At 31.9% G+C, this 16,117-nt stretch overlaps 1 protein-coding gene across 1 annotated transcript in view; it reads right to left on the reverse strand.

Annotated features, from left to right (window-relative positions):
• The window catches only part of LOC125065570 (putative inorganic phosphate cotransporter), a 47,596-nt gene extending 32,427 nt beyond the window's left edge, over positions 1–15,169 (reverse strand). The window contains exon 1 of the mRNA XM_047673251.1: positions 14,898–15,169. Coding sequence (XP_047529207.1) covers positions 14,898–15,015 — 118 coding nt within the window. The 5' untranslated portion in view covers positions 15,016–15,169. The remainder of the gene's footprint in view (positions 1–14,897) is intronic.
• Between the last annotated feature and the right edge of the window lie 948 nt (positions 15,170–16,117).

A 16,117-nucleotide genomic window follows, 5' to 3' on the forward strand; every position in this document is an offset into this window, starting at 1 on the left:
TGATATTTTATGTAGTTATAAATAAATTTCAGAAAGGACTATTTAACTTGGCACAAATTTAGATCTCACTTCTTTTGTCGTTGAAGACAACAACCAAGGTATATATCATAATATTTAACTTGGCTCTCATTTTTACATTTATGTTTTTGATGGGATATCACTACTTTTTGTATATAAATTATTATTAGTAGGTACTTCTTAATAACAATATTAATACCAAATGGTTTTTGTTAAGCTATTCTATTTTCTTATGTTTACGGGGTATAATTGTCTTTTTTTTTATACGTTCTTATTTTTCTTGTAGGTACCTCTTAAATGTTCGAGTGAATTGCCCATTCAGTGCCCGGATATTTTTTACGCGTTTTCTGTTTATACTTAATTTGCCCAAGTAGGGGTGGTATAATGTGCGCAGATGGTTGTACTCTACAATAGAGCTCTCTTGTGTCTTGATTTGACTTGGACCTAAATTTATAAGATGTACTCCATCTAAGGTTTTAACTCTGGAGAGTCCAACGTAAGCCTGCTCTTTACTTAATATAGAGGAGCCTATGTCGAAAAGAGCACCGTCAAGGTGAAGGCCTTGTGATTTGTGTATAGTAGTAGAATATGCTAAGCAAATAGAGAATTGTTTCCTTTGAACATATATGTACATTACTTAATATCTGTAACTTGGTTTGGCTTCTAGTTCGCAAATTAAATTATGTTTAAATTGAATTGTTATTTTACGTGCGCTATTGCTGTTGTCGACGTCCTCAATGTACTTTCTTTATTTTTTCATTGGACCCATTCACCAGTCCTTTGCTGACATCAGCATGCTCGCTCGATACTGTTCTTCCAAGCAATAAGGATCCCCGTTTGTAGCGCTAGAGTACAAACTTAAATCATTCCAGTTACGATATACATACTCTACTACAGTCTCACGAAACCTATTTTATTGTTGTATACTAGTATACTCAAACAAAAAATATGCAGTTGAATAGACTAGGTAGCTTCCATTAGAAGGCATTGAAATAATTCTTATGAGCGCGGTTGCCATTCGCTCAGACATGTCCGCGTTAAGGTTTAATCACAACGCTTTTATCCCACTGCTTCGGCGTCACGTCGCGCGCCGTGTACTGAAATGCCTATTATTATTATTTTTTTAAGTATATATATATAGATTTTTCACCATTGATGTGCGCTAAATGCTAGTTAGTAACGTAATAAATACCAAAGTCGGCTATACTAATAAGTAATAAAACGGAAATATTTGGATTTAAAAAACTTAAGGCTGGTATTCAACTTGTTATATATTCACGTGAAGACCTTAAAATCCACATTAAGACCGGCTGTCATAAGTTTTGATTGTTGGTTCTTACATCATTTTTTTTATTACGGTTATTACAGGAACTAAGTATATAAGTGTTACTATAGACCCAATAAAATGAAAAATTATAATAAAATGATAAAAAATTACCAGTTTCAGATTTTTTCCTTTATATTGGCCTAATTATCTACCTGCATGCCAAATTTCAACTTTCTAGGTCACCTGGAAGTAGGTTATAGTTTTGATCTATAGGTCAGTCAGTGATAAAAATGTCGATTTTTAGACGTTAATATTTAAATAACCATTTGAGATGCGTTTATGAAATTTGGAACACATATGTATCTCGCGAGTCTCAATATATGAGCCAAATTTGACACATTTATGTCAAATAGTTTTTGAGTTATGAGGAGGTCAAAAGTGGCTCCAAATGGTTCGTGTAATATTACACACGGTGCTGCACGCCAGTTCTGTTACTAGAACTTGGCTGACACGCTACCGCGTGTCTAGATTTAAGAATTATTTACCTTTCATTTCGGTACATTGCTTTAAGTATTATTAGAAAATTGGACGCATAAGTTGGCGTGTAGTTATCTTTTGTCCATATATAATAAAATATAGGATTATATTTAAGATATTATAGAGTATATAATTCTAAAATAAAATTAGCCTGAGTTACTCCTTATTACATCCGCTGTCTGCCAGTGAAAGTCCCGTCGAAATCGGTTTAGCCAGAGATTAGCCGGAACAAACAGACAGACAGACAGACAGTCAGACAGACAAAAATTGTAAAAATTTTTTTTTTTGGTATATGTACCGTGTATAAATACAAATGCATTTAGTAAAATGGGTTATTTTAATATTACAAACAGACACACCAATTTTATTATATGTATAGATTAATCTTATTTGATTCTCTTTGGATTTGAAAATTGTATTTTAGAATCACTTCTTTGATAATTTACTACGCAGTCAATATTAATTAAGCCTTCATGAAAAGCGTGTTATATTTATAATAATTTTTTCAACTTTAACATAATGTAAATAAACATTTTTCTTTCGCAAGCTGTTTCTTAACTTTTGTTAAGAAGTTTATGATTAGCTCGAATAATAGGTACTTTAGTTTTGTAAATTTCCTAATAAAACGTGTTCTTGAATTTTTTGTTGGCACCAGTTAAACTTTCGTCTCTATTGTAACAATAGCCTACATTTTTGATGCAATATCTATAAGAAATTAAATTGGTTAATATTGACATGATTATTTTGGTATCGTTATTCAAATGAACAGTCTAATGAATTAATGCAGGTTCATACCATTAAATTCCCATGTGCCTAATTTTTGTTTATAATTCGACTGACGCTCTGCGGTAAAGGAAAACCTGCATGTGTCTCATTTCAATGAAATTCTACCACATGTTTACCCACCAATCCGCATTGGAGCTCCACGGTGGCTTTACCTCTAAAAAGGAGTAAAAAGGGTGGAAAGGCCTTAGCCCAACAGAGGAATATATACAGGCTGTTAAATTAGTTTAATACTAAATTAAAGTTTTATGATATTACGGCTAAAGTCCAATGGAAACGGATCAGGTTATATTAAAGGGCTATTAACAATCTTTCCCAATGGAACGGCAATACGACAGAGATACATATATATCAGATATAGGACCAATGACTTCACTAAACATCTGCGGCACAGGAGTTTTAACATTGCTAACTTTCAATAGCGATCAATAATTCGCCCTTAAATGCGAGCCCGGATCTGCAGCCTTATTAACTAGCCATCAGACGATAGAAGATACAGAAAAACATGAAGTCACGACACGACACGATCCAAAGATCGTGTTTTGTATTGAGGCACAGGGACTACGTCGCATTACATTAAATCAAATGTGCGATGAGAATAAAATTGCTTTGCAGTGTATCCGAAGCAGTGGTTGCAATATAGCGTCACACGAAAATCTTCGTACTTACATCATACTCGTAACATGACACAAATGGTACAAGTATCAAAAATATTCTGGACTACTACTAAATTTTTGTCTATATGCAGTATGTATTTATTTTATAGTAGTCGTCGACGACTTCGCGTTTAAGGGTTCGTTCTGCAGGTGTTAAACATGAAAAAAGCCTATGTCCTCTCTTTTGGTTCAAGCTTGTTTCATATCAAATTTTATCAAATTCGGTTTAGTGGTTTGGCCGAGAAAGCGTTACATTCAGAGTTACTTTCACGCTGAATATTCAAGCTTCTTTAAAATCATACATTATTTTTATTATATCTAAAAAAAATCTTTAAAATCTGATGTTAATGTAAAGTTATTAATTAAATTAACACTAATGTTATATGTTGAATCAGGTAATTTTAAAGAAATAAGCTAAAAATGTTACTGAAATTTACATTAATACATTTATTTTTTATTAATATATTTCATTTGAGCAAAATTTATGTTTAAAAACATTAGTGATTACCAAACTCCTAAATCCTGTTATTTAATTCATATCAACTATGTTCTATACTTGTAATATAAATTATAAAGCATGGCATGAGGCATTGACCTTAAATAAATTTAATATAATTAAATTCTTTACTTCTCTAAAATGTTTCGTAAAAATAAAATTTTATTGACTATTTAAAGACCGTACCAATGCTAATGTCGCATGGTTGATTTTATTAAAGGCGATTTATACAATTAACTTTAAACAAAACCTAATATATGTATATATATATTTCACAATAATTTACCAGATCAATTTTATCAATCGGGGAAATTGTCAAAATGTAACAACAATAGTCAAAATTAAATGTTAAACCGAATTTGTTTAATTTTATATTTTATTTTACCCGAGCGAAACCGGATTTTTATATACAAATATTAAATCAATATAGTTTATAGTCATTCTATGTTAAATTAATTCTATGCGGTGTGAGCATTTTTAATAAGTTAAAGAATTTTATTCGCTTCACAAGTATTTACGCATGTGCTAGGATAAATCTTCCATTGCTCAACGGTTATATTAATATTATAGTGAGTTTTTGTTAAATATAGGACCTGCGTTAAATATCGACAGAGTAATTAACTGGCAACTACTCTGCTGGCTCACCCTCAAACAGGAGTAAATGAAACAAACTATTGATGTTTGAATCTTTGATTTTACAGGAATTGAAGAGTAAAAGATTATCTACTATTGTTATTTCAAACATTGTCTGTCAAAACTGACAGAAGCGCCAAAAACTAAAACCAAGGTGATATTATGCATAAAATCCGGTTATATATTTTTTTAACGCATATCGTAATCCTGACGAAGTTGCCATGGCACTGCAGCGCGTTGGACATGTTTGCTAAAGCCAAAGCACTTTTTTTGCGATCATAAGGTCGCGAATTGTGGTTTTTTGGAGTCGGTCATATGTCTTCAGCGATGAGATTCTATGTGCGTTGACCGAGAATCTGGATGTTTCATATTTAAAAATTGGTGCTCAATACACAAGGAGAAGAATAAAAAATAGACCCGATACGTGTGTATATTATAAATTGTCATTAATTAATTTATATAATTTGGTTTTTATTGACATTGTGGTCTCTTTCCTAAGTATTTTTAACTGTATTATTTTGTATTGGGTTTATATCTTTAATAAAGAGAGTATAGCATTATATTTTCCATCAGTACAAAATGCCAAGATGATAAATGTGTTATATATAGTTTACAAAAATACGCAAGTAGGTATTTACGGCTTAGAGAATTTATTCGTTGACCATCTACATTTTTGGGAATAGCAGATTTGATTAAAACTATCTGGTTTCGCTTATGTGGTACTTTATTAAATTAATTATGGACTTCGATTCCTGCTGCCCATTTTTCCGGAGATTTTTTAAGGCTTTTAAGACAAGTTGCTCAACAGCCGGCATTGAAACTCAGGACGTATAGTGGCGTTTGCTACCTAATAAAGGAAGCCCGGGAAAAGGTAACTGCTTTTTATTTACTTTTTATTTGAAAACTATACTAGACAGAAGTTAAATGTACTGGAAATATGATTAATTTACATAAACAATACGTCGAAATAACATTTTTATGTGTTCATAAATTCCCAAGAGGCATTACGAATTATAATGAACCTTGTGAAGTTCAGTGTTGCCTACTATTACTAGACTATAAAATTATCTTAAGAAATATGTTTTACTTAAATAAAAATATACTCTATTCAAGGTCAAAAAATCACTTGAATTGTCATGTATTGAATTTAACCAAGACCAAACCAAGTTTCGTGAAGCCATAACAAGTATTATAAAGTATTTAAGAATTCGACCAATGATATCGCGTCAGTACAATGATAAAATTGTTTATTTTGCTTTAACTCTCTTGTGGTTTAAAAGATTATTCGCATTAATTAGACTAAACTTATTACTATACTATAAGTGAGATATTCTGTGGACTTTAAATAATATATTTTAATTTACAATTAAATGGACAAACTCCCGCATAATACACTTCTTATATGAAGGTAGTTGCATGTATAGCTATATACATATAGTATTTAGATTATTTTTCAACTATTTCAAACGTCTCGCTTCGAAATTCTTAGACAAGAATCATAGCAAGTGTTATTTGCACAAAGAACGCGAAGAAATATAAAAGTGTTGTGAATTTATCAACAAATATTTTCAACGAGTAATAATTAAACTGACCTTGTTAATGCTTAGAAGCTGACCACTGAGTTGAAGATTGCGGATATTTATATTTAGTTGTCCAATAATTTTCCTAATATTTGTATACTCTACCTATCCTTGTTTATTAGTCTATCACACTCAAATTACGTATTAAATTAAATTTCAGTATATAGGTCAAATACGCTCGGGAATAGTACAAAGGGTACTATATAAAATTTAATAATTCACATAAAAATGATTACTTAGTAAAAATTAATTGACAGGGAGCGATGCGGGCGTGTAAATAGGCGTGGTGCGAGAGGGTCATAGGGTTCATGACACACCCTTCCAAAAATATATTATAGACTTCAAATCATCGAACCTTTTCAAAATAGTATATTTACGGTTTCACTATATTAACTTTCGACTTGACATTTCCTACGTTTGGCGTCTACGGAGATGAAGAAAATCTAACAGGTTTGTCTCTTCCCCAGATAACCCCAGACGTCTCTTCTATAATCAACAAACAGGCTTACCTATAAGGAAATAAAACTTCCATTTGTTTTACAATTTTATTAATTATACTTGTAAAATTCTCATAAGGTTTTTGAACTGAAATTAAATCTAAATTAATAATTATATGAATTAGTCACTTGATAGGGATTCGTGTAAGTCCGTGTGGGTGTTGTGTTTCGGTTTGATTGGTGAGTGAGACAGTGTAACTGCAGGTGCGAGGATTATTCTTTGTAAAAATATATTGTTTTAGAAGGTCGCTATGTTCTTAAAAAATATAGGCCGCAGTCCTCTGAATTGGGTTCAGATTTTAACATAACCTAGATCCAATTAACAAGTGGATACTTTTGCCCAGCAGTGAAATATTTACGTGCCCTTATTATACACTGTGCATAATAAAAATCAAAATAAAAATCAAAATATACTTTATTCAAGTAAGCTTTTACAAGCACTTTTGAATCGTCATTTAACAAACTATTTAAAGTAAAGCTACCACCGGTTCGGAATGTAGATGCTAGCGAGAAGAACCGGCAAGAATCTTAGTAGTTACTCTTTTTCAACATCATCTCTCATTTTCATTTTCATCGTCTCATTTTCAATGTTATGATTTCAATATTTCCTGTCAAAGCTGAATAATGTACCATCCTTGAATATTTGCATTTTATTCAAAATTCAGACCATGGTCAAATGTCTATTGAGGGTAATGTTATGTAAAACGATGTTTATAATACACGGTGGAAATTTTAAGATGACCAATGTGATCTTTTTACCTATATCTATAGTAAATTAAAAAAAAATATGGAATACAAAGTATTTTAAAACATTTTATATGTACCAATTTAAAAAACTACAGTCAACAGGAATATAGTATGTATTTTCTAGATTTTATTAATTTTTATTCCGGTTTTAAAGAAAAAGACAGGAATATGAAGTCGAGTCAAATTACTACTTCTACCTTTTCTGAAAAAAAAAAGCTTTTTTTTATATTTTTTTCTTTTGATAATACCAGTAAATTAGTTCCATGTATGGGATAAACTATGTAATGGTAATTAATGGCTCGCAAAAAGTTTGCACTCAATAAAAATCATGTCAGTATGCTAAATAAATACTTCGCCACCATAAGTCAAATGAAAATGTAAAAAAAAACTTAATTAAAATTAAACAATGTTATGAGAGATATTGAAGTAAGAAAAAATGGGTTAATTTCATAGTAAGTCGGTCGCTAGTTCCGTTTACATAGTAAATGAGAAATACTGAGGCGTTACAACCAGCACATCGATGAAGTTAAAGTATTTAGAACAAATCGTTTAGGTATGGCTTTAGCCCGCACACGATTACACTGTTAAACTATGTACGCCCATGCCACTGAACGCCTTTCACTGGATAAATATTTTAACGAAGTTTTTAACTAATTATAATTAAAGTAAATTCCAGGATACTTTAAAAATCCAGGCTACCTAACTAGAGCAATTAAACAAGGATCAGCTATATAAAAATAATTATAAATTAATGTTCTTTCTTTCTGCTTTAAGCAACATATCAAATAGTTTTACTCTTGATGTTACGATATATTTTATTATATTATAGTCTTTCATTATATACATGATATAGATTCTTACCCGGTTGTCTTGTGCTATTGTCTCGCTAAATAATCATAATAATCTCCAACGAAAAATATTATAATTAATTAAATTATTACCAATACAAAAACTGTTAAGTTAAATTGTTACTAACAATTTCATTTCATTTCCAAAAAATGACCCGCGAATTCTAACTGTCAGTCAGTAAAATAAGTTAATTTGAACAACCATATTCAGTGTTAAGTATATCCGAATATTGATAAACTAGTAAGTACCTCATGGTAAGTGGTCACTATCTCTTGTAGACAATATTAATTAGTACTTAAGAAATATTAACCATTCCTGACATCGCAAATGCGCCACCAACATTCGGAACTAAGATGTTATGTAGCTTGTGCCTTTGCCTAGTTATCCTGGCTTACTCACCCTTCAAACCGGAATACAATATTTTTTTGTATTTCTGTTTGGCGGTAGAATATGTAATGAGTGGATACCAAAAAACAGACTTGAACGAATCCTTATGACCAAGTAATAAGTGAATGTTTTACATGGTGTGACTTGTTCGCGATATAGTAGCTATGTAATTTGGCGGATTATAAGGTATTCGACAAAAATCTTCTGGAATACCTACTCGTTGATATTACTCTGTAGACCGACCATTTCAATCACCGCCCTGTAACATATTTGTAGGATTATCGCGAGATAACTGTATATAAGCCAGGCCCGTCTTAATCCAAGGTGCAGGGTATTAAAAAAAACGGGCAACGCACATTGGAGGCACCTCGCCGGTGATGAGCAAGTCTTGGAAGCCCCAGAAGGTCTGTTAAAAATCTTTGGGGATAGGGGGAAGAGAACACTGTTTGCAACCTTTGAGCGTTTGTTATGCTTACGATGGGCATATACAAGCAAATTAAAATTGATAAAGATATTATTTTTTACCTATATTTTTAAACAGTTTTTATATATTATTATTATACTCGTTAATAATTAATTTATTCCAAAATAGTAGTTGTTCAATACAACAGTCTGTGTTCACCATTTGGTGTTTCGTTTAATTCTGTCTAGGCTTATCAATATAGGTTAACCTTGTTTTTACAAAGCGACTTAAAGTGATAACGTCAAAAATGCAATTAATCATAAAACTAAAAAAGTGCATACAGGCAAATTATATTAAACTTATCTACTTGCTTCCTAACTGTAATATTGGTTTTTTTTTTCATTTATTTGTTTTCAATTTCTTTTTAATTGTTAGGTACTTATCTTGTTAGCTTAATGTATATGCGGTTCAGGTAATTAGTAATTACAGGTTTTGCTAGCGGCTCTATAATGGCAGTAGGCGCGGCAGACTGTCTGGCTACCGCGCTCCTAGCCTCCTATATTACGACTCGTTTGCTACTGACTCGGTAAGGTAACTTGAATGTAGCGTTATACTAATTTCACTTGAGATTTTGACATGAAAATTACAGTTTATATACTTTTACCGACGTTACACTTGATGAATTATTCACTTTTTTTATACCGAAGATTGGTTATGTCACTGAAGACAATAATATATTTTTTTATTTATTTATAATAGTTAGCGAATAGGCAACCTAATATGGGCAATTCCATGCCTAATATCGTCAAGGCGCCATCAACATCGGAAACTAATATGTTATGTGCCAGTAATATCACTGATTGACCCTTACTTCAAGCCGCAAATCAAAGGCACTAAGTATTGAAGTTTGCCGCTAGAAGGTATGTTTAGTGGAAAGGTACTACTACCCAGATGGGATTTCACAAAGTCAATTATTTGGTATTGTTGTGTTCCGGTTTGAAGGGTGATTGATCCGGGATAAGGGACATATCATCTTGGTAATGTAAGAAACTAATGTCCTTGGGCAGTGGTGACCACTTACTATCAGATGGCTCATTTACCAGTCCACCAACATGGAGGATATAAAATAATAAAAGTAAAACATTTATATAAGGAAATTGCATATTAAAAACTCAATATGACTAAATATTGTCTAACAATAGTTACTGGTAGTACCAGCATTATTATTTAAAAAATAAATTATTTCCTTAATGTTAAATTCTAAAATATAAGGCCAGAAAAATAAGGTCATTAGACTACGACGTATTTTTTTAAAAATATTGATTGTCTTGTTCGTACTTAAGAATTCGTTATTATAAGTAAAAAAGGTTAAATGTTTTATATAAAAAGCTCAGAATATTATATAAACAAACAGGGTGATATGGGGCCTTGGTGACGACGATCAGTTTAACGAATATGAAACCACTTCATTAACATAATTAATTATGAATTATTCATATATTTACGTAAAGTTCAATGCCTTGTGTCTTTGCATATTTTGTTTATAAAAAAAAAAATTTGCAAATAATCTTAATACTATTTTTGAAAATCGAATATATATAACTACTAAAATTTTAAATTCAGTATGGATACGAGTGAAAATTAATCATAAATTAAATCTTAAAGGTTTTTTTTGTTGTTTAGAAAGTTATTATATTCATCATATTATGATTTTATATTTATCATTATTTGTTTCAGTTTGATAATTATGCTATTTATTACATCTGTAAAAAAGTTAAAATACAAGTTTAAGATTGGCAACAATCTATGCTAACAAGTTATGCTGTGATAAAGATGCAAGATAAAAAAATATATTAATAGTGTATTAATTTGTAATATTAACGTTACATATAGGTAACTAAATAAAATATAAAACATTATTTAATTTATAATATACAAAAATGTAATAGGCACAAAATGTCATTCACAGTGTAAAAAAATCACAAATAACTTATTTAATTGGTATAGTCATTACGTTGAAAGGAAATAACCATAGAACACTTATACTAGCTAAAGTAAATTATCTAATAAGAACAAATTACTTCGTTTATAACCAACTTCAAAAAAGGAGGTATTGCAATTTAAAATGGTATTACAAAACTCCAACCAATGCGGGCCCCAATATATAAATGGATTGACGAATAGACACAGCTCTGCAGCCTACGCGGTAAAAAAATATGACTTTATTACCTAGTGTATTTTATTTATTTCCACAGTATAATGTCTTATATCATCCTACTCTGGCGTAATGCATCCGATATTAATACCGTTTTTGTATTGCAAAAGAGAGCTATTCGTGCAATATATAACCTGGGCCCAAAAGATTCGTTAAAATCTACATTTAAAGAAATTAAAATAATGACTGTCGCTTCTCAATTTATTTTTGATACATACTATTAATATTCGGAACAAGCATAAACTTATTACTCCGAGTAGCCGATTACACGAGGTTAGTAACTCTTTTGTGGGGCAGTGTATACGTTTTTACAACAGGATCAAAGAACGTTTAAAAATATTCAATTGTAAAATTTAAAAGAATCGTTAAAGAGCGTTCGTGTGCTAAAGGATATTACGACACTAATGACTTATTAGTTGATTGCACACCTTGGGAGTGAGATGATCGCCTCCAGGCTGTTTCAAATAACAATAATATTTTTGTTGTTATAGTATGAAAACAATAGTTTACAATTGACTTTTATTTTATTTAGACTTTGAAAATTTTTTTTTTTTTTTTTTTTTTTTTTTTTTTTTTTTTTTTTTTTTTTTTTTTTTTTTTTTTTTTTTTTTTTTTTTTTTTTTTTTTTTTTATTGCCCGGGAGGGCAAATGACTCTGCTCCACCTGATGGTAAGTGGTAGCAGAGTCCAAACGCGACGACGGCTAGTGCAGTTGGGAAAGGTGATCTGCTCTAGCCGCCCCCGCCTTGCCGGCCCGCAAGATGCCTCTTCACGCCTCGCTTGAAGGAACCCAGGTCATAAGAGGAGGGGAATACGTGCGCTGGTAAAGAATTCCATGTTTTGGAAGTGCGACAAAGAAAAGAGTTGCCAAATTTCTTTGTACGCGATGGAATTGATGTCACAGTTAGGCGGTGACATCGAGAACCAGCACGCGTGGACTTGTGAAGGAAAGGGGAAGCAGGAATAAGGGAGAATAGTTCCTCTGAGCACTCGCCGTGACACATTCGATAGAAAGCGCTGAGTGCTGCTATCTCTCGACGCAATTGTAAAGGCTCGAGGGTGTTGGTGACCTTTACATCGCCAATAATGCGAACCGCACGTCGCTGCAACCGATCCAAGGCCTCCAGTAGGTACTTAGCGGAGCCATCCCAGAGGTGCGAGCAATATTCAACGCAGGACCGTACCTGTGTTTTATACAGCAGGAGCAGTTGAGCAGGCGTGAAAAAACGCCGCACCTTGTTCAGGACTCCGAGTTTACGTGAGGCTGTTTTTATAACAGCCTCGATGTGATCCCTTGGATTGAGGTCGCACCGAACGTCGATTCCCAGTATGGCGACTTTGCTATGTATCTCCAGCGTGGTGCCACAGAGGGAAGGAGGAGGGGAAAATGGTGACTTTTTCGCTGTGAGAGCGCACACCTGTGTTTTCTTGGCGTTAAACTCAACAAGATTGTCAGAGCCCCATTTGGCGATGAGTCCTAACGTCCTATCGAGCTCAACAACAAGATCCCTCCGTCTCTCCTCAGTTTCCGCCCGTCCAGCCGCTGCGCGTCCGTGGTATCCCCCGTGCACTGTACTGTCATCTGCATAGCAATGTATGTTCCCGAGAGAGAGCATATCATTGATATGCAGAAGAAAGAGCGTGGGGGATATCACAGACCCCTGGGGGACTCCAGCATTCACTACATGGGATTTTGAAGCGCAACCATCAACTAGAACGCGAAGGCTGCGCTTGTGTAGGAAGCTAGCAATCCAGGTGCAGAGCTGAACCGGCAGACCGTATGCCGGCAGCTTGGAGAGAAGACTTCTGTGCCAGACTCTGTCATAATTTACAGTAAAATATATAAAATTAAAAATTATTTTTGGTATCTTTCCACTGTTTCTATTGTGAAAGTGCATGAACGTTTGCTTATCTGTATTGTTTTATCTGTTGAGGTCAAGTGTGTAATATCTTATTTCATTATTTTTATCTAGTATTTTACCTTATTATTTTAATTTAACTATTATATAATGTATTATTAAAAAAATATAAATGAACTTGTACGTAAATTGTAATATGTAGTTACAAAATTTGCCCCGGCTTCGCGTAGGCGCATTTCATAAATGAAATTAAGAAAATATCAAGTAGAGTTTGGTAGGTAAAACCCAACGTCATTATATCGAAATAATTCAATAACCTCTAGTCAGGAAGATGTAAGTCACTCCCATGCTACGGAAAGACGGAAGGACGTTGGTCCTGTCTAACGCCAGATTTAGGTAGGGCAACAGGGGCAACCGCTCTGTGGTCTCAGAAATAGAGGGGATGAGTTAATGTACTATATTTGTTAATACAGCAAACTACAAGTATAGGATTTTTGTCGTTGATTAATTACTATTTTAAAAGTTATTTATACAAAAAGAAGAGAGAATATATGTTCTCATTTTTAAATAAATTATACATTTAAAACCTGACAGACACCGAATATGTTCAAATTTATTTATAAACTTATAAATAGGGGCTTCCACTTTTCTGTTGCCCCAGGGCCTCTTGACCTCTAACTCCGGTCTGAGCTCATTCCGGTCATCATCATAACATCATCAAAATATTATACATATGATTTAACACTAAAAACATTTCAATTTTTTTATTCGACAATAATGTAAGTATAATAGCTGTTTCCAGCTTTATTTGCAACAAAATTTATATGCCTATGTCTTCAAATCCTAGACCACCACATAATCACATTACGTCATCGTTCATACTTACATTACATTACATCTTCTACACTCTTGATAAGTATCCTCGACTATATACGGCTATCAGGCAGAAATTCCGGTAGCTACATTTTAAGAAAAATGGTTTGAAATAAGCTTCCGTTTGTCATATGACATATTAAATGTCAATAATTAGTAACGCTGGAAACGGCAATCATATCAGTTATATTCTACACATTTAATATAACGGACAGACGACATTTTACTGTTTCATAAAAAACGTGAATCGTGCATCGGTTGCTTAATTTTTTTCGCCGGTTCTTCTTTGGTCCGATTTATTTCATTCCAAACTTGCGATATAAACTCGACGTTTAATAAGCAAAATGTAACGTATACCTTAACTTTAAAGTAATATTAAAATGATTTTCATTTAGAGATTGTTGTACTAAATCGGATTTGACATCGCAAGTATTGCATTTTCCTTGCACCAAAGTGCAACAGCAGGGGCGATAGCGGGGCAATGAACTTATTATCAAAAGTTATGACCGAATACATAATATCCCTGATAATTGTTTAGGGCCATGTCAATGTTATGATTATTGGAATAATAGTCACACGTAATGAAATATTATTATTAAAAGACCGTGAACTGTATTATTATTTAATTGTTTACTTTAAAACACGAAGATATATAATTGTATAACATTTCATATTCTATGTAGTGGGTACGTTAGTTGAGTGACTTGTGGGAGGCCTTTTTAGAATTATTATAACTTGTTTAAACAACTCAAGACTTGAGCTATTAAAGATATTAATTTTATTATTATCTCATGAAATTATTAGCTATTAAAAGATAAAATTCACATTCCTAACGCGATAAAGTTAAGAAATTATTTTTTAAGGTTAGATGAGTAACTTAATAAACTTAATTGACTGTTTACTTTACTTTTTTATGTTTATGTGTAAGGTTTTTTTTTTAAATATAACCTATTTAAACAATAATCGAATTATAAAATGATTCAAAAATTAAATACTTTTAGAATTTTTGCATATTGATATCGTATCGAAACCAAAAAAATAAATAAACGACAACCTAGTTTGTTTATTGTCAATCATATCATTACGAAAATTACTCACATGATTTTGTTTTCGAAACATTTCCGAGCAGCGGCGTGCACTCCGACGTTGACGGTGTATTTATTTCAAACGTCCTTTGAGATTTAACGGCCAATATTAATCTTTCAATAGCATTCATAGCTACTATTTAATCCGTAATCGTAATTATTATAACACAGCACTTTCGATTGAATAAAACACTACACACAAAACTAAACGAATAATATTATCATCGAAGTTTTATAAATAAACCAGTTTATAGAAGTACATCACTAACAAACTCATAAACAAGACTGGACTATCTCAGGGACGTTATATAATTTAATATTTTAATATACTCACTAGCTGATAAAGGAAAGAGTATATTATATTATATTATAAGTATATATAAGACAATTGATATAAACAATAGATTTACGGAAAATTACTACTACCGAATTACCTTTGTGTAAACACATTTATAACATTAATGTTTTAAAGGTTAACGACTATTCTCTATTCCCCAATTTCTTTGTTTATTTAAGCACCGGAAAATACCATTAAGCAATCTTAAATTAATATTTTATTTAAGTAAGTGTAATTTGTTTGTTATCAATTATATTTCATCTGTATCGAAAATGGGGATAATTTATTCAACCATTTTTTTTTTCGTTCGATCTTAATTTTTTTACTGTGTTGTGTTATTGTGATATTATTTTATTTTATTAGCGGCAGAAAATAAGAATAATTCTGCAATGTCATATGTCATGGCAATATCATGATGAGACTATCCGGATGTAAGTAAATGGAATACAAATATAATCTATCTATTAATATAATCATGTATCTTTTTTAATATTAATAATAATGAGGTTTAGTTTTTTATCTAATACGTATTCAACTTAAAAAATAAAAAAATATGTCAACTAATTGAAAATTAAACATTCGAATATAATATTTATTGATTCCAAACTGGTTTCCGTATTTCATAATAAAACATGTCACAATTAGATAATTAGCTGATAATATAATTAGTCGCTCGTAATCACAATGAAAACGTCTACTTGTTTTTATTTTCATATCAGGTAGATCCCAAAAGTTTCCCGTTATTGCATAAACAATATGCAAGAAAAAAAGTACACACGGTCGATATCAACTTATTATTTATTCAAAATCTTTGCTTGCTTATCGAGTTATTTATTAACAAACATTGAATTTTATAAAAGGAAGAACAAAAATTGGTCACTTTATTGTGCAAACTC

The sequence above is a fragment of the Vanessa atalanta genome, chromosome 8 (genome assembly GCF_905147765.1).
Source record: "Vanessa atalanta chromosome 8, ilVanAtal1.2, whole genome shotgun sequence".
In the NCBI taxonomy this organism is placed as follows: domain Eukaryota; kingdom Metazoa; phylum Arthropoda; class Insecta; order Lepidoptera; family Nymphalidae; genus Vanessa; species Vanessa atalanta.